Genomic DNA, 19,352 nt, shown 5'->3' with positions numbered 1-19,352 from the left:
TTTAAACCTTCGCCCATATTTAGACCGTCAGTTTTAGAACGAACATTGAGAGGAGAGTTACGAGTATCACATTGAGGGAGCCAGAAATACGATTCGAGTAAGATCATGTTGAAGCTAGTGGCGAGTCAGACTCTTTGTACAGTCACGACCATAACCATACTTTACAGAACTTCAGCTGCTATACAGAGGCAGGTATTCTCATTGGCCATGCTGATCACGTCTTTAGGGGTTTAAAACTCAGGTGTTGTGTTTTTTCATTCATATGTTTGTAGTTAGTACCTCTCGCATCAAGCTTACCATGAATAGCGAGTTGTTCCATAATTTATTTATTTATTTATTATTGAACTCAAAAGGTTTACACCAATTTACAGAGTTCATATTGTAATAGGTTAGGTTAGGTTAGGTTAATCAAGGATGAATGATCAGTGAGCTACATCAACCCAGTTCGTTCCCACATACGTTACGTGATGGATATCAAGGAAACATGAGATGTATAAACACATCGATATGCAGAATATTAAAAATACATAAGCCATTCGATAAGACATGTCAAACATATGTAAAGCCCCAATCCTTCTGACCTACTCACTCACTCACTCACATAATTTCTAGCCATTTAAGTAAGCCTCGGAACTACGTAGAAAATGCTGCATAACGACCCTACATCAAAATGTCTGAAACCATCGAGAAAATTCAAATATTGCTAATTTTCCATAGTTTTCAGGGTTAAAATATCCTTTTCTGGGTCCATTTAATCGGGCTAAATCCGTCATTTTTATGCTTTCCTGAAGATCAATACAGATACTCAACTTCACTTAATAAACATGCTTTAAAAATACTGGAACAAGTAGTTTACTTCTAATGCTAATGTCCGTCGCAGAATCAGGTCCTTGTTGCTGAGCAATCAACAAGCATCATTAACTTTGAGTATTGGTCTTAACAGACCAAAGAACAGACTAATGTAAAATATTTTTAACGACCGAATTGCATGTTTTGAAGACTTCATTTCTTTCTGAGATATCGACTCCTTTAATACTTTTATCGATGGACATTCTTATTTTGCCACATGATAGCAGATGGGTCTTGAGCACTAGCATATGTCGTATTCGTCACAGACGCAACCACAAATTTTTGTCTCGGGGGGGGGGAATAAACGTACCAATAACAACAATAATAGATTATTATTATATTAGTAGTAGTATCAACGATGCTATTATTCTCGTAAATTACGCAAAAAAAGGGGTTGTGTTCAAACGATTTGACACTTTTTTTCAAAAAGTTCGTTTTCACATTAATAACGGAAAACAAGTTCACAAACTGTATTTTTGAAAGGGAGAAAATGCTTCATAAATGCATTCCGAATATAATTCCTTTTTACATATAACATGTATAATTTTCATATACACTTCTGTTCACAGAAAGTGGCACAGTCGTTTGAGTTAAAGATCAGCTTCGGAGCCGATCGAGTGTTGCAGTACAGCCGAAGTAAAGGTTCGGGAAAACAGGACTGTGCAGTGTTGCTTACCACTAAAGTGTTTCACCAGATGCAGGGAATTTTCTGACTTGCCGAGTGAAATTAAACGGTCACAGGAAGGCCTTGCATTTTAATTACCACATAGTCAAAGATCAAGACTCTGTCTTTTGTAATGTTGTACGTTTTGTTATTTTAAAAATTGGAATTAGAAATGCTTAATTCATGGGCGAAGTTTAACATGAGCCAGCTCTATCAGTTAACCCGCAAAACTTCTACAAACAAAAGGTATGATACTACTATGATAGATTCAAGTATTCAATTACATTTATCTTTGCTAAATATTTCAGTAATTAACCCTATACAAACAGATACAATGAATTATACTCATTCACACAAATCAAAAGTTCTTCGTTTCTGCTTCGCATGTGCTCTACTATTTGGTGTCGATTTCAACTCAAGCATGCTGAATCTAGTTATATGTACTGAGGCTCTATCCCTGCTCATCAAGAAAGACTTTTGTTACAAGCTGTTGCCATGTTACATCTAGTGGTAGCGGATTTCAACAATGTGCAGTTGTATTGCCGCTGACTGTACAATCCCTGTCAGGCTGCAAAGTAAACGCTGTACGCATAAAAATCCGTGTTGTAGTTTAGCATATTCAACAAATGCCTATCTGCTGCTTGAAAAGTTCATTTAATTGGTTAACACGTACCACATGATCGTACACTACACTCTATGCCGCTCCAGAACGCAGTGCAAATGGTGCAGACACCAAACGTAGACGACTCGCTGTCACACTTTGTAACCAACTTCGTAGACACCTGAGTACAAAGGGAGTCAAAAAGTACAGCGCCCTGAAATGTTGATACGTGGGCAGATCGAAAAGTAACGCACAATAATTTTTTTCGCAAAAAGTTTAATATGTAACAAAAACCAAACAAATCACAAATGAACTGACATCTTTGACCTACTTTTCTACATAGTCACCAAGTTTCTCAACACATTTCTCCCATCGTGGTACCAGTTTCAATATGCCCTGTTCGTAGAAGTCCGTTTGGTTGGAGTTTAGCCATCTGCGGACTGCTGATTTCACTTCCGCATCTGTCGCAAAGTGTTGGCCGGCCAGGAATTCCATCTTGGGACCAAACAGATGAAAGTCCGATGGTGCCAGGTCCGGACTGTATGGTGGATGCTGGGGCACCTTAAACCCAAATTCGGTGAGTTTCTCACGAACAGGAGCAGCAACATGGGGACGGGCATTTTCACGAAGAAGTTTGACACCATCAGCATGAATGTTGCGGCGTTTGTCACGAAGGGCACGAGGCAACTTAACCAAAGTTTTCATGTAGGCTGCAGCATTCACAGTGGTCCCGTGTTCAGCAAAGTCCACCAATAACACACCAAACATGTCCCAGAACACTGTCACAAGCACTTTCCTAGCAGATTGAGTCACTTTGAATTTTTTTCGTACTGGGGAACCAGCATGTTTCCACTCCATAGAGGCCTGCTTGGTTTCGGGCGTGTAGTGGTACGCCCACGACTCATCACCAGTGACGATTCCTTTCAGAAAGTCATGACCTTCTGTGGCGTAACGCGTTAAGTGATCCATGCTTGTCATCATTCGCTGGCCCTTGTGGTGGTCTGTCAGGATCTTAGGCACCCAGCGAGCACTAACTTTACGGGATTTCAACGTGTCATGAACATTGTGGTACACCGCACCATAGGAAATGTTGAACGTATGCGAAAGGTTCGCAGGTGCACACGCCGGTCGTTCACAATTGCTGCCTCAATGGCGCGGATATTCTGCGGAGTTGAAGCTGTAACCGGCCGCCCGGAGCGTGGCGAATCACTAAGGTTCACACGGCCCTCTTGAAAGAATGCACACCACCTGGAGACATTGCTACGGTCCAGACAGTCGTCCCCACGCATGTCCCTGTGAATTTCACTCGGTGTATGGTCTTTGGCTCACAAAAATCGAATCACACTTTGCTGCTCTTCACACGTGGACGACAGTAACATGCGCGCCATGTTTGTTTCGTAGTTCAGGCTTCTCTCGCTAGAGCTGCAGAGGGGAAAAAAATACCATCTGTGGTGCAAACTTCAAACTCTCTCGTCGTACAATTTCAGCATTCCAGCTGCAATATCTGGGGAGAAAAAAAATATTGTGCGTTACTTTCCGATCTGCCTAGTATCTAGGGCTAGAATTTTCATGCCTCAGCATATTTGTTATGGTAAGGGTGTGACACGCACCTACGCTGGTCCTCTAGAGCCTGGGAGTGGTCACAGCTAGGTTACCCATAACGGACTTCTCATTTAGCTAATGGGGTAAACAGATGACCGCCCTGATTGGTCACTGGTGTCGGATTTATACCTTCCTTTTAGTTAGAAATGAAAGGTTATGGAACTTTCTTCCAATAAAGTTTGATTTATTCTCTTTTTACGCACAATTACAGTAAAACGTATCCACTGGTAATCCTGGATCGAGTTGACAGATGCAAATCTGCGTACAAATCTGTAAATGGCAACCCTTCCAAGATTATTGACGGTTTGATGGTATCGCAAGAACCCAGAGCATAAGCAGCAGGTTATTAGAAACTGACCAAAGCATAAGCAGAGCCCAACATGAGGCACAGGCAGTTCTCCCTACGAGATTGACTTCTGATACCAGCCTAAAGGCAACCGGGTAAAAAAGCCGAAATACAATCTGTTTCTCTTTTATACCGAATGGTTGCTTACAAAATACCAATGAAACTTGGTCGATATTTACACGTATCCATGTATCTCCATAATTACATCATGCAATTTAGGCTTTTACAATATTTACATAAAGTTATTAAAGTTGTAAATTACATACCTTCCTAAAATATTTTTTCAACACGGACAAAGATCACACGTAATTAATTTTGTTATCTAAAAAAATAACCTGCAGATTAATTTCAGAATGTTCGAATCTCGTGCAAGGCACAGAAATGGTATGCATAATCTAGCATGCGCAGATGTTGAGCTCCTGGTTTACAAATGGAAGCATGACCAGATTCGACCGGGGTCGACACAGGGGATGCTTTCCAAATATACAGGGTGTCCATAAAATCTAACCTCACCCTGGGTATTGCGAGAACGCCTGTAAATAGGAAGAAATGGCGAAACAGGTATTCCATGATATTCAGGGGGAAACGTTTTGAGGCCAACCATTTCCTAGCCGGACCCCCACAAGGGGGTAGGATGGGGTCGACTCAATTTTTTTCAAATAGCAAGGGGGGGGTCGAAGAATATGTCGTTTAAAAGGTCTTATCATAACAACAATAATACAGCAAATCCACTCTACGTAGTTCCAATTGCCAATGGCGTGAAATCAAATATGGAACATGACCAGCATTGGACAGGACTCCAACTCCTGTATTAGTAATACTAGATTTGATTTGATTTGATTTTAAAATTTTGGGTGCGTCAGCACTAAGGCCATTTTACACCCGTCACATTAAACGGGGTCCAGCCCCTTATCGTTACACATAACAACTCTAACGTTGCATAACTAAAATCATAAAATATTAAAATCTTCTGACTTTCGTTAAAAGCTCAGGCTGTAAAGGAGCACTCAGCACAAATAAGGACAAAACAAAGGACAACAGAGCCTCGTTAGTCTGCAGTCCAGGGTGTACTACGTGGAAGTGAGGTTGACTATTGGGTGCACTACGTGGAAGGAGCACCCCTTACTCCCCTAGTAACCCTAGACAACAGTGGGAGCTGGAACAAGTGTCAACGAAAATGAGGATTGTTTTGCAAAATAAAACTGTGCTGTTTTGTAAAAGAAATTATTGAGAGGAAAACTTTATCTCTACACTACAGAACTTGAGCAGAATGACATTGTTCACTTTAAATATGCTCCTCGTGTGTCAGTCGAAGTAGAAAGAAGCTTTCTGCGTTACAAAGCCTTGCTTGCTTAAAATGGGCAATCATTTGTATTTGAAAATTTACAGAAAGAATTCATTTCTCATTGCAACTCAGGGCTCATAAAGTGAATTAAAAATAGTATATGAAAATATCTCAGCACATGTTAAATATTGATGTTTTAAACAGTTCAGTTGTAAGGGTATATTTTTCAAATTATAGTTCATATTTTTTAAAAACAATTAGGTCATAAGATCATACGTTGATGTTTTTTAGGTCCTAGCTCTATTGATAACTATTATGTAATAATAGTGATTGTAGCGTGAACGTTTGAATCGTAATAACCCCATAAAAAGGCCGCATGCATGTAGTCTGCCTTCCCTTGTTCAGAAGGTTCAATGTAATAAGGAACCAGCTATTTGTTTCCTCGAGAAAAGCTTGTGTCTAAAACAGTTCTCCCTGCAAGAACACCAAGGGGTGTTTATCGCAGTGATAACAAGGCAGGGGAGGAATCGAGTGAAAAATGAAGCTCCTTTTCTTAACGCGCAGGTTAACGGCCCAACAACAAAACCCAGAAGATTTTCCCGTCAAACAAATCTACGTAAGCTCCTCCGAGGTTTAACAAGGTCCCAGCTAACTGCAAGTGTTAATCCTCTCTATTTTTAACATGAGCCAGCTCTATCAGTTAACCCGCAAAACTTCTACAAACAAAAGGTATGATACTACTATGATAGATTCAAGTATTCAATTACATTTATCTTTGCTAAATATTTCAGTAATTAACCCTATACAAACAGATACAATGAATTATACTCATTCACACAAATCAAAAGTTCTTCGTTTCTGCTTCGCATGTGCTCTACTATTTGGTGTCGATTTCAACTCAAGCATGCTGAATCTAGTTATATGTACTGAGGCTCTATCCCTGCTCATCAAGAAAGACTTTTGTTACAAGCTGTTGCCATGTTACATCTAGTGGTAGCGGATTTCAACAATGTGCATAGTCAGTTTTGAAAGATTGCAGGAATATCGTTTTTGAAATATTATCCAGATGACGTTCTGTACTCTGTCGAGTCGTGTAAACGCGCGGCTATGAAAATAGGCGGGTGGTATAGTCGTTTTCACGTTCAGAAGACACAATGGGCTCTTATGGGCAATGCTTTTCTTATGGGAAATACGAGCGCGCTGTTGTGAAATTTCTCGATTTACAAATTTAGCTTACGTAAAATCGGTACCTGCAGTTTTGCAGGAAATTTTGTAGAGAATACGATGGTGAGCTCAAAAAAGTGGTAACTTGTTTACATATTTTTAGATAAATTAAAAACTCAAATTTTCTGTGAAAACAAAATTCCAAGTAAAAACTTCCAGCGACAAAGTTGTGAAGAAAATAATGAAATTAGTTTTTATAACCACTCAAAGGTTCCCAGAAATATTACTTCCATGCATTTCGAGTTTCTTTTTAACCCGAAATGCGCGCGAAGTAAGGAGACGTTGTCTAGCCATCTTGAGCTGGCTCACCGTAGCATTCCGGCTAATCACCACCAAGTTTTCGAGTTGTTATTTTATTTCCATTCAGTAAAAATATTAACTTCATTCAGTTTGTTATAATAGAATTGCAATTACTTTAATTTAATAATCGACAATTATTTCCAATGCTGCTGTTGTGAGCAACAGTAGTGTTGTCGCAAATACACGTTGTTTTTGTTTACATTACTGTCGACATTAATACTGAAATGAAGATCACCTTTCAGTTTCCAACGTACACATAAATTCATAGACAATGTAACACATTACCATATCTCAATGTTATTCTATGAAATAATTACAGAGAAAGGCGAATGAATATTAAATGTGCCTGTGTATTAAATTAAATCTAATGGGAAAATGACATGCTAATGAACAGTAATGTTCACAGTATAATATTAATATTAATAATTACATATAATTATCATTATATATATAAAATATGTAACACCTAAATTGTGAAGGAAGCTCATCATTTCCCGGCGACATGAGCTAGCGCTGTATTGGCAACACTGTACGGTTTCTCCATAAGCGCCGTTGTGTCTTCTGAAGGTGAAAACGGCTATAGAAGTTCGCGCTCTTGGCACGTCGGAGCACAACCCAGTGTCTTCGGAGGCTTAAGAGAATGAAAGATCTCGTGGTAGAGCTGGTCTTTGTAATCCATGTTATACAAACTGATAGCATTTGCTCGAATGTTCAGGGATGACACAAAAGTGCGACGGAGAGAGGTCTGTCTGACGCTCGAGCTAGGCAACGCAGCCCGGTTGACGTTGCCACACAGTGCACGGGAACCAGCGACTATTGTTCCTCTCTCGCTTTGCTTTTCCCACATGTAGCACCAGCGCAATTCTGCCCAGCTGACTATTTTCATGGCCGTACATTTAGTTGTGTATTTCCTGTCTAAATTGGCGTTTTTCGTGTAAGTATGTCCGTGTTTTAGTTTGTGGAATTTTAAATATCGTGAAGGCTAGATGAAGCTTTTTGCGTCGTGTTATATGAAGCCATTTAAACTCATGTAAGTAAGGCAGTATGTGATCCCTTCCTTTCAAATCATGTCTTCGAATAGAGTTAGTTGTTTCCCATCATATGACCGCTGTGAGATATGCGTTAAATGTAGACAATCAAAGGACCCGATTGTCGATCCAAAACACAGCCATATTGGGATGGCCTGAGGAGACAAAGCCATTACGTGACTTCCAGGCAAATCGCTAATGGCGCTAATTAGATAATTGGCCTTTCCCCCAGCACTTAGTTATCCTATTAGTTATCCTATTTAGGAGATCATTTTACAGTCGAACGCAGCTATAAATTGTATACAAGCGAGCAAAATGTAGCAGTATGCAATTTCCCCAAGAGTATTTCGTGGGATTTACTCCAGAAAATGTAATTAAAATTAAAGTTTCCATGCATGAGCATACGTGTACATACGGTATGTTCTGGTACAGGGGAACCCCCTACAGGGGAGTTTTTCCTTTCGAAAAAGTTGATATTCCCATAAACTTTCATGGTTTTAAGACTTTAACATCTCGAAACAGGAATTTTTATAGCTGTGACCATGACAACATTTCATGTTTTTGGAAGAGGCCTAAGATTTTTTTGAGGCTTCGTGAAAAGTGCCTGAAAGGAACTTTTTTAAGAACATAAAATGTTGTCATGATCACTGCTAGAAAAATGCCTTTCGAGATGTTAAGGTCGGTCTTAAAACCATGAAAATTTATTGGAAAATCAACTTTTTCGAAAGGAAAAATAGGGCTCCCCTGTAGGGGTTTCCCCTGTTCCAGAACATACCGTATTACCTACTTATAAATAAGCTTTTTGGGATTAATAACGAGGCCATTACTCGAAACATTTTCTTCATTTCGAGAACTAATGTAATGTAATATTCTCAGAATATGAGAGATACTTTAGCTCTCGAACACGTGGATTCTGTTTTCAACAGGGGTGTGCTGAGAGTAAAATTTGGGAGGGATATCGAGTGTGTCGTAATATTCGTAAACGATGTGTTTGTGTGTTGATGTTCTTTGAAGTTTTGTTTTCGCACAGGTAACCTAATCGGGACTGGACCTTGAGTTTTAAGTGCGATCTGAACCACAATGTGCCTCCACGATGTTACCACAGTGCAGAAATAGTATTCTTACATTTCTGAAACGGATCACACAGTTGTGTTGCGTGTAGGATGAATGAATAGAAATATTTCCTATGTAGTAGTCTACGTGTTAGTATTTGTCCCAACAATGAATTTGTTTGCAAGCTAATATAGTAAGGAAATATCTATAGCGGATGAAAATTGCTGAACTCGAGATTCACGTAGTCAAAAATCAAAGTTTTGGCATACTCTGCAGGAAGATTTTGAACTTTTCAAGTTATGTTCTGATGACTTGGGTGGGCATAAAATTTACAAAACTGTTATTTTTCCACTACAATGCAACATATATAGGTAAGCAATTGAGAGGTTTGCAGTTTAAATATTTTAGTATATAGGAAAATGGCAATAAAAGTCAATGTTGTGTACTGTACTTTAGTACAAGAGTCCAACGCTTCGAAGATAGTTCTCGTCAAAGTCACTTGTCTTGAGATCGTACTTGGTAATTAACCTTAGTATATTCCAGGTCTTCAGCAATGATCCAGCATCGTGTGTATATGAAGGAGAAGAGTGTATCAATCGTTTTCTTGCTATACAAATAGAAATACAAATAACCTAGTTTATAATTTGCCAGGCACAGGTAATTAAGAGAAAACTGCTGGCTAGACAATGTCTCAAACCCGGGCTCTGGAATACAGTGCCTGATTTTTCGCTTCCGCTTTTATTACCTGTTTTGGCGAAAACTGTTCTGGCTCGGTAGCTGTCAACCTCCATGGCAAAGTGGTTAGCACAGCCAGGGTTCCTGGGTTCGTATTCCGAAAGTTTGTGTTTGTCCTCAATGCGAGAACAGATAATAGAGGAAAAACCTATATATACAGGGTGGCTATTCATCGGGAATTCCTTGAATTCCGTTAATTATGTGTGAATTATTGGTTCCGGGAATTATGCGTGAATTCTATTTTAATTTTTCTCCGTAGACGTGAAGAATTGTAACTTTTATTAATCCAAATGAATTCATACATTTACAAATGCCCCGAGGCAAGTTTTCAGAGTTTAGCTTTTATTTTTGTCAAGGAAGGAAAATAAATAAAGCTGCGTTAAATAAAACAGAATTCTCTCAATCAGTTTACTTTTTTAGTGTTCTCTGCTGAAAAATGTATCTGACAGACAGAAGATTATTGCTAGATATCTTGAAGTTGGTTATGTAAATTTGACTTTGAAATTCGTATACATTAAGAATGTTTCGTAGATTTGTATATTCCCGAACATTTGTGACTTGTGTTTGTACATGTATTTCGAGTCTTATTATGTGAAATGGCAAATGTAAACTCCATACCTTAAATTGAATATTTTAAATAGTACATGTACCATTTCTTTATTGAATTAGAATTTTGGATTAATTGGAATCACACAGACGCTCTATATTGTTAATATATTCGTGTGGTGAGAGGCGGTAATACGTAAGGTTGAAACAGAAAACACATCTGGCTGGATCCTTGAATTTTTGGAAAGCTTGCCTTGAAAACCGAGAAATGGACCCCCCTGATATACGAAAAACAGAGACGAAGAGAATGATGATGAACTATCGCTTAGGGCTTATCCTTTAAAAAATGTTGGTAGAGAAACGCCATTGTATGACGGAGATCCAGGTTCGAATCCTGGTCGAACCTGCCTATTTTTTGGCTGAAATAATCCCTGCAATGTGAGTCACGTGTATATTCCAGTTTCCTTCCATATTTATCACGGTCATCATTGACATACAGAGATGAGGAAGTGATGTACAAGAACTGAAGACGTGCCTAATAAGATGACTGATATCTTTCTACTTCTTAGGCGTGACAAGATGGTGCTGTATCTTCTACGCATACTTCTAAGAGCGTCACATGAGGGTTCAAATTTACCTGTTACAGCTTCATCGCAAGTCTTGCAAAATGACTTGTCAGTGACATCATCTACATGTTAGAAGTTGTAACAGTCCCACACATTCATCTATACTGATAACAATGCGAGAATTAATGGAAATGTGCAGACTTTGGCGTCTTGGCGACTTCAGGGAAAGCTGTGTCGTACACCATCTTGAAACAAATTATCCAAATTTGCTCAAATATTTAGCTCAGTACCAGACCAACGATCATTTTCTATGAACCAGGTTCGCAAATTTATCAAGTTACATCAGCATACTAGGGACGTGTTCCTTAAGTCTTTACAAAACGAACGAATGGAACGAAAATAACTGATCTGGTGACCTTGATGAAATCAGTTAGATGAAAGCGTCAGTCGCAGTGTTTTGTTTGTAGAAAGTTTTCACATGGTGTCCAGTCCTTATGGCAGAAGTAAACTCGGCTGCAGACATTCACGCTAATTTTAATTAACTCTTAACATCAGTAAGGCCTTGATATAGCTCTCTGTTCAATTATTATTTTTTTTTACGAACTAGGGCAATTTGAAGCCACATACTCGCGCATTGTCTGTAAGCAGCAGACGATTTTCACTGAACAAACCAGCCTCCCGGTACGTGTGTTTCGTGCGAGAACGAAGTTCACGCATCGCACGAAAATCCACTTAAGGAACGCCATAACGAACTTTACAAACTTCACTCCGGGACTTATGGAACAACCAATGACCATAACTCGTTTAACGCATTAAACTGTTGCGACTTCTGGAACGCGCCCTAGAAGTAAAAATGTCAGTTGCTAGTGAGCAGTTCATTCTTTTCCCCGGAAAACGCCATTTTTCTTTCTCCTTGGCATGGAAATCACAGTGACAGGAATGACATATGTGGACACGTTGCAAATGTGGTATGTGGTTCAGTTACAAGGCAACACAGATTTCACTTTACAGCGAAACGTTTGCCCGTCCACTTCCAAAATGAGTTTAGTCTCTGTGTGAAAACATATTTCAGGAACTCAATGTGTGCCATAGCGTACGCAGTGAAATTCTCAGAGGACATTCTGAAACAACCAGCATTTCTAAAACCGCTATGTACGGAGGGATAAAATTTGGTGTACGGGAACAAATATCACGTGTTAAGATAACAGGCTGGAAGGGAACTTTCAATACCGAAACGAAAAATGGCAAGCGACAGGGACAAGCGGCACGGAGAATTCACACCTAAGGAAGAATTCACACCAAAAGCGACAGGCAGCACGGTCGCTTGAGGATTTCACCAATCGAATGCACGTTTGTGCGGCCTGTCATGTTGCTGCGATGAGAAAAGTTGCTGTTGATTGGTTTGTTCCGAAGCGACACATGTCCCTTAGAATCGAACCTTCAGTAATCAATGCAACTTTCCGAATCGAAGAAACACTACAAGCTGCACGTGCCGCTTGTTGCTTGCATATCCTTCGTACTGGGTTGTGTTCTTAATACCATGTATTGTGTCCCCTCGTTCCTTTGTTCGCGCATGCGCGGTGAATGTTTTGCTATAGAATAAATGGTCTTGTGTCGCTCATTCCTTGCCGCTTTGTTGTGAATTTACCGTTACAGAGATTTCACACTGAAGCAACACGCGACACGCGACACATGACTTGGGAACGAGTCAATCCGCAGAAACGTCTGAAACAGTAACGGCATGAGAGGTTGGTTGATTTATTTGTGAAATCCGTAAGCGAAATGTGTCCCCTTTTGCTTGCCGCTTCGGTGTGGATTCTCGCTTAGATCTCCATAATCGACAAACGGCAAGCGTCACGGGCCCCTTCAGTCTAAAGCAAAACGTTGACCGCGTATGCGCGAACAACAGAAGGAAGCGATACGATACACGGGATTGAGAAAACGGCCCTGTCCGAGGCACAGTGCAGCTTGTCGTATCGCTTCGGTTCGGAAGGTTTCATTTATTTCTGACGGTTGGTTGCCAAGCGACACGCGTCTCTTGTGTCTTGTCTCGTGTCACTTTGGTCTGAAATATCCCTAAATTATCTCGAATAGTTTCCTTTGTCAACGACATTACGTGGTGCATTGACCTGTCTCATCATTCTCATAACCACACCAGTATATGCTTCGTCACAACGTCCAGTATTTATGAACTGTCTTAATGCAGAATATACCGAACCACTATGTACGTATCTCCACCGGATATCGAACCCAGGACCCCTTGATTACCACTGCGCCATCTGGGAGGCTGCAGAATGTATCTTCATTGTGTCCTGCCTAAATTCAGCTTTTGCGGGAAAGAGGTATGTTTATGCTCTACGGAATAGTTCAGCCAGAGCGTAAATACTGAATGTTAGCCCCTGACCGCAGCATACAGTGGCATCGTTTGACCATCCTTTCACCGTCCTGAAAGTTAACTTTCGGGCCAGGGGACCACTAGGGACTGCGCAATGCATACTGAAAGTCCGTGATGAGGGTAGGAAATCTCAAGAGTTGAGAGAGTTCAACATTTCACATGTGAATTGTAGTGAAAATAATTACATTGATATCATTGAAGGACAGCACTGCAAAACAAACCCGTCGTCGTCACTTCTCGTCATCGCGTCTGATGAGGAGGTACAATATTTTACGAGGGTAAGTCATTAAATCAAGGGAATTTTATTATAAAACTCATGGAAATGTATGCACAACGGAAAAATCTTACTTCGAGACAGAAAATGGTTCCTTAGCAAAAACCCTGAAGCCCACACGATCAAAGAACAAACTTTAAATTTTATTTTTGCCTTTTGCGTTCAAACACAGGCTGGGTCACATGACCCCTTGAACCAATCAGATTCGTCCAGTTGCCATGGTGCCTGGACTTTGAGTTGGTGTTGTAAGTTCACTTTATGCACAGTAAGGCTAATCGGGCGTGAACTTACAATTTAAAGTGGAATCGGAACCACTATGTGCCTCCACCGGGTACCGAACCCGAGACCCCTTGATTACAAGGCGACGAAGCTGTCACTACGACATCGGCGAGGCCCCATCATGGTGACTGGAATACTTGTGGTATAGTGCATTGACAAACTTACGACTCGGTTAGGAAATTCTCTGCCTCATCCTGAACTGCTATCCAAGCGTGCATGTTAACAGCAGAAACAGTGTGAATTACGACTGGACAACAATGAGAAGCATGCCAACACAGCTTTTTGCACTTCAAAACTTCCACATCTGGAGGCGAAAAGTCTTGGCATATTCTTTGGTCGTGTTGACTTTTATGGGAGTAGTGAGTTTTCTGCGCCTGCGCAGTAACACGTGCAGTATGGCGACTCCACTGTCTCAGTTGTTTGAGTCAGGCAAAAGTGTACGAATTGTTGGAAAGTTTTAAAAACATAAGATAAAATGTCAGTGAACAACACCGAAGTCAAGGACCAGTTAGTGTAACAACAGCAGCTCGAGCAACGAATCTGTGACTGCAAGCGAGCCAATATTCATGAAATTGCCGTAGAATTTAGCAAGAGTCAAGACCTCGGGTACAATGTATAGCAGATGAACCCCACGGTAGCTGGCCGATAATCACAAGCTTGCGAGGGAGACGAATTGTCAGGAGCATTTGGATCGTTATGGTCGTGTAGGAGATGTTTTTCTCGGACACGGACGAGTCTTGGGTGCACCTTTATGAAACAGAGAGTAAGAGACAATAGATACAGTGGAAGATACAGTCTCCAGCCAAAAAGGAAAATAATCAATACACGGGCCACGGCTGGGAAAGTCATTATGATCATCATCTGGGGTGTCAATGACGCAATGTTACATATTGAAGTTCGTGATATGATCTAAACTCTGGGGTTTCTCTCAAGAGGAGAATAGCTGTTTCATGACAACGCCCGCCCTCATACGGCTGCGCATACAGTGGATATTCAGGTGTTGAAACATCCACCGTACACACTGGACTTAAAACCATTTGCTTCCTCTTGTCCTCTTTGAAAGAGTATCTGCGGCGTCAGAAGTTTTGGGAGACAACAATGTAATGGAGGCGGTGCAAGTGTGTCAAAGAACACAGACACGTCTTTGTCGTGAGCCCTGTGTGAGCAGGAAATTTCTGAGCAGAAATCTGCACGAAGAAGAGCAACTGAAGATAACAAGAATCAGCTGTTCGATGGAGGCCGAGGATTCCCGGTGGGAATTTACCGTCACACCACCCTGCAAAGTGCACTCTCATACCCTGCTTGGGTGGCACTACCAGCTGAGCTCTCACAGTCTCCGCGGTATTGAGACTTCTCTACCATATTTCCGTCAATTTCCCCAGGTTTTTGGTAGACGCGGCTGATTCCTCAAGGAAAAGAGACACATCAAATGTGTGTGAGGTGAGTTTTTACATAACCCCAAGAAGGGATCGAGAGTTCCCACGGGTCGCCTGTTGCTAAAGTGTTGCAATTATGAATTTGATCTCTATAGGCCCAAGTTGAGATCCGTGTCTGCCATGTGACTAAAAATACATTGAAGGGAAGGAGTCATGATGACATTGCACCAATTTAAATGACGGCGCAAAATGATCTGTTGAGCATACAGAAGAATATTTCTCCAACCGATTCTAAAGCCACCAGCCGGACCCCGTCGCGGAGTGGTTAGCACATCGCGCTACGAAGCCAGGGTTCGAATCCCGGCCTGGGCATGGATGTTCGTCAGTGTCCATTCATCAATTTTATCATATCATCACTCATCCCCATCTTCGCAAATTAGACAAAAGTGTCAAAAAAGCGAAGTAAAATAAAGTAAATCAATCAATCCAAAGCCCCTAGAAGTCCTGTCAACGATATGTTAACAGTAGAGGTCCGACACTGAAGGGAACAACAATCATTAGTTTATAAGTTCAGTATATTATTATCTAGAGCGACAATTCCGGAGCGTTTTAACAAAACATGCATTCCGATAATACATGCATCCAATTTCAGAGATGATAGTGGCTTTCGAACACAGCATTATCCATTTTACATTGGAATGCACAAATAACAGAAAATAACACCGTAAACTAAAATTACATGCAATAAAGTCAAGTAAACATGTTTACGCAAAACGTTCTAAAAAGTGCCAAGTTGAATATCCTAATTACTCACAATATTTGTACCACCTGCAAATTTCTTTCTTTCAACTAATGGGGAATTCCACAAAATGAATTAATATGGTAATTAGTTTTGATTTTAATTTCATAAAGATATAATTAATTGTCTGTTAATGCATATAATTTGCATATATTACGAACAAAAAATATCAACATCTGTGATCAGACACAGATACAGACATTTTTTTTTATATCGTCACAAAAGTAACACATTTTCGTAAAAGGCATTCAGCCTATGTCATCATACTCAACTTCATTTTTCATTTATTAACAGACGCTCCAAAGTACTTAATCCATGAAAGCACGCCCTAACGACTGAGCACTTGATTTACGCTACAGTGAATTTGTAAAGTGAAGTCCCATTATAGCTTTTACGATTCTCCTTTTTTTTTTTTGCAAGAGCGCAAACATTTTTGGACTATAATGAAAAATGTTGCAAAATTATCGTATTGACCGATTGTATTGTACAAGCTAAGTTCTTCAAATTGCAGGAATTTACTTATTAACTTCATCTGAGCTGAGAACAGATTAAGACCCCAGTCTCCACCTGCAGAAGGCGGCATCTACCATTATTTCGGGAAGATATAAAAACCTATAATATGAAGATGAAATGGAAAGGAACTCCCTTCCATGGCTAAATTAACGTCGATGTCACCTCTACTTTATTGCACTTGGCTTCATTTCCTTACGAATAAATGTACTGGAAAAAGAAAAGGGAAAACGCGTATAGTTCGGTCCTTAATCAAAATATCTGCCCGTTTTATAACCATAGGCTGGAAGACACAATGCTTGAAGTCTGTATTTCCTAACATTATAAGAATTTTTTTTTTTTCCAATTCGTCATAAAAGCTTGTTTCTATATATTTTAGGGGAAGTTTATGTCCTGTCTACAGGATTCTCATTGTCAATTTTCACATGGCAAAATTATGTTCAACTGCAATGAAAACCTTTCCTACAAAGAAGTGTGATCAAAAATCTCATTATCATATTTCGAACGTGCTGTACAAAAAATAATTTCATTTTTTAATTTGTCCTTGATTTAGGATTTATAATAAGAATTTTACGATCCTAATATTAAGTTTATATGCCATTTCATAATAAAAGTGCGAATATATTTAATATTGATGTTCATCTTTCGAAATAAAAATCGTGAATATACACCATAAAGTACTTCTTTTGACTCATTTTAAGGAAATTCAGTTTTCTGTAACTATGCTAAAAGTAAACTAACTCAGAAGCATTCTACAAACCTTTCAAACATTTGAAAAATATACATTTGTACGTTTATTGAAGTAGTTGGCGGTAATACGAGCATACGATGTATGTGCAATAAGCTTATACGCTTACAGCGAGAGAACCATATATGTTATGCGTGTAAATATTAATTACGTAATTGATTTTAACTTATACACAGTCTATTTATTTCTCTCCGTCCATGTAAACTGCCACAACATCAGTAACTGCTGTATCAACAATCACAAGGTTATGTGCATTGTTCGTTTGACGGTGAGAAACAACAAACAATATCATGTGTCATTTTGATATCCCGCTAAGGTAAATCATAAAACGTAGTGACATTTAGTACCTAGAAAACGTTAGCTGAACAGACTACAAATTCGACACACATCCTTCTTCTGGGAATGGGAGTAGAACGATCGATACATGTATCTAATATTTTCCTTCCGGTATCTCCGAAACCATTCGACCTATGGATGTGAAATTTGGTAAACTGAAATATTAACTGAAACTAACTAACTCTCTAGCCTTCTTAAAGCAGAAGGTTTATGGCTACAGCATTACAAGCCTTCCATCTGTTCCTCTCCTGGGCAAGATTAATCCAATCTTTTCCATCATTACCTATTTCCTTTAGGTCCATCTCAACTTTATCCCTCCATTTTCGTCTTGGTCTCTTACCATCAGGTTTCCCAACAAAAATCCTGTAAACTCTTCCTTCCTCTCCCATTCGTGCCACATGGCCTGCCCACCTAAGTCTCCTTGATTTAACCATTCTAATGATATCTGGAGATGAAAACAAATCATGTAGTTCTAAATTATGTAAACTTCTCCAGTCACCTGTCTTCTCATCCATTTTAGGTCCCCCTCGCGCCCCCTGGCGCCACCCATGCCAACGGGAATATTTAGCGGACCTTTCGCTCAACTAAATTAATTTCTGTAGCTAGATAACATAATGTATATTATTACTAGTGATGATTTAAAGCTGTCAAAGTAGACAAAAAAAATCTAGGTTCACAGCTGTCTACAACATAAAGTACATTTATTACTCAATCAATCTGAATATAATGCAGTATAGGTGGGTTTCATGTGACGTCAGGCAGCCGCCATGTTTGCGGCAAATTTTACCTTAATGGAACAGTTTGTGACGTAGGTGAAACACACCCATACTATGAGACATAGTAGTACTAATATACTCACTTGTTATACAATACTATATCTGGTCTCCAAATATGGTCTGAGGGAACATGAAGCATTTCCACCCCTCCATATTCTCTGGGCTCCCACTTCAACTTGTAGTCATGCCAAGACTGGAAGCAGAAAAAAATAATATGTAAAATGGTGTCAATAATAACGATTTGAGGTTTTCGTTAAAAAAAACAGCAATCTTATGAAAGCAGAGCTTTTTTATTTACCTATGATTGGGTCATTCCATGTGAAATTAATCAATGGAGAGGCACTTTTCAACCTCCCATATTTTGATTTATTTGAAAGTTGTTAAGGTAGGTGAGCCAAAGGTGAAAAGAAGCTTAACTAGGGCAGTTAAGCTTCTAGGGCAATTTACAAATTTCTAATGAGAGATAAATTTCTGAAATTAAAATAAATTACTCTTATAACTAATTAACAAGGTGTACCAAATAAATATTTTGTAACATTGCTTGTAATGTTTTAAAAAAACAATATAAAATCGTTATATCAGTTGATGGTGGCCCACGGCTTATGGTTGGCTTAGAAAATGATGCTTGCGCTCAAGAAAACATATTTATTAATATTTATTCACGTTTCTACATCTTATTAGAGAAAATTGTTGGTGTCAATCTTTTAACTTTTGACAGCCGACCTCTGTGGAGGACTGGTCTGCACAGTCCCTACGGTGTCAGGGGTTCCACAAAAACTTGAATAAAATGGCTGCTTGCAGCCGGAGACAGTTCGTTTTCTGCATGGTGCACCTGAGAGGGATTGGGTATATTAATGCAGTTCCATTTGTTAGCTGTGTTAAATACTAACATGATATTATGATAATATGATATAATGTGGGCCACCTTGTGAACACGGATTACCTTTGGCTCACCTACCTTATACTGAAAGAACCATATGCGACAGGAACCTATGCTAATTTGCAGATCCATATCTTTTGTATTTCCAAAAATGTGCGATTTTGACCATTGTTTTCACCA

At 39.6% G+C, this 19,352-nt stretch overlaps 1 protein-coding gene across 6 annotated transcripts in view; it reads right to left on the bottom strand.

The window, feature by feature from the left end:
* The window catches only part of LOC145999692 (acetylcholine receptor subunit alpha-like), a 781,663-nt gene that overhangs the window by 184,376 nt on the left and 577,935 nt on the right, over positions 1-19,352 (bottom strand). For all 6 annotated transcript variants that reach the window (XM_083136909.1, XM_083136910.1, XM_083136912.1 and 3 more), the window contains exon 5: positions 18,376-18,485. In XM_083136909.1, coding sequence (XP_082993035.1) covers positions 18,376-18,485 — 110 coding nt within the window. The remainder of the gene's footprint in view (positions 1-18,375; positions 18,486-19,352) is intronic.

This window comes from Lepisma saccharinum, chromosome 15, assembly GCF_977018435.1.
Source record: "Lepisma saccharinum chromosome 15, izLepSacc3.1, whole genome shotgun sequence".
Classification (NCBI taxonomy): domain Eukaryota; kingdom Metazoa; phylum Arthropoda; class Insecta; order Zygentoma; family Lepismatidae; genus Lepisma; species Lepisma saccharinum.
Note: the sequence above shows the minus strand (reverse complement) of the source record. Positions and strands in the feature narration are given on the sequence as shown.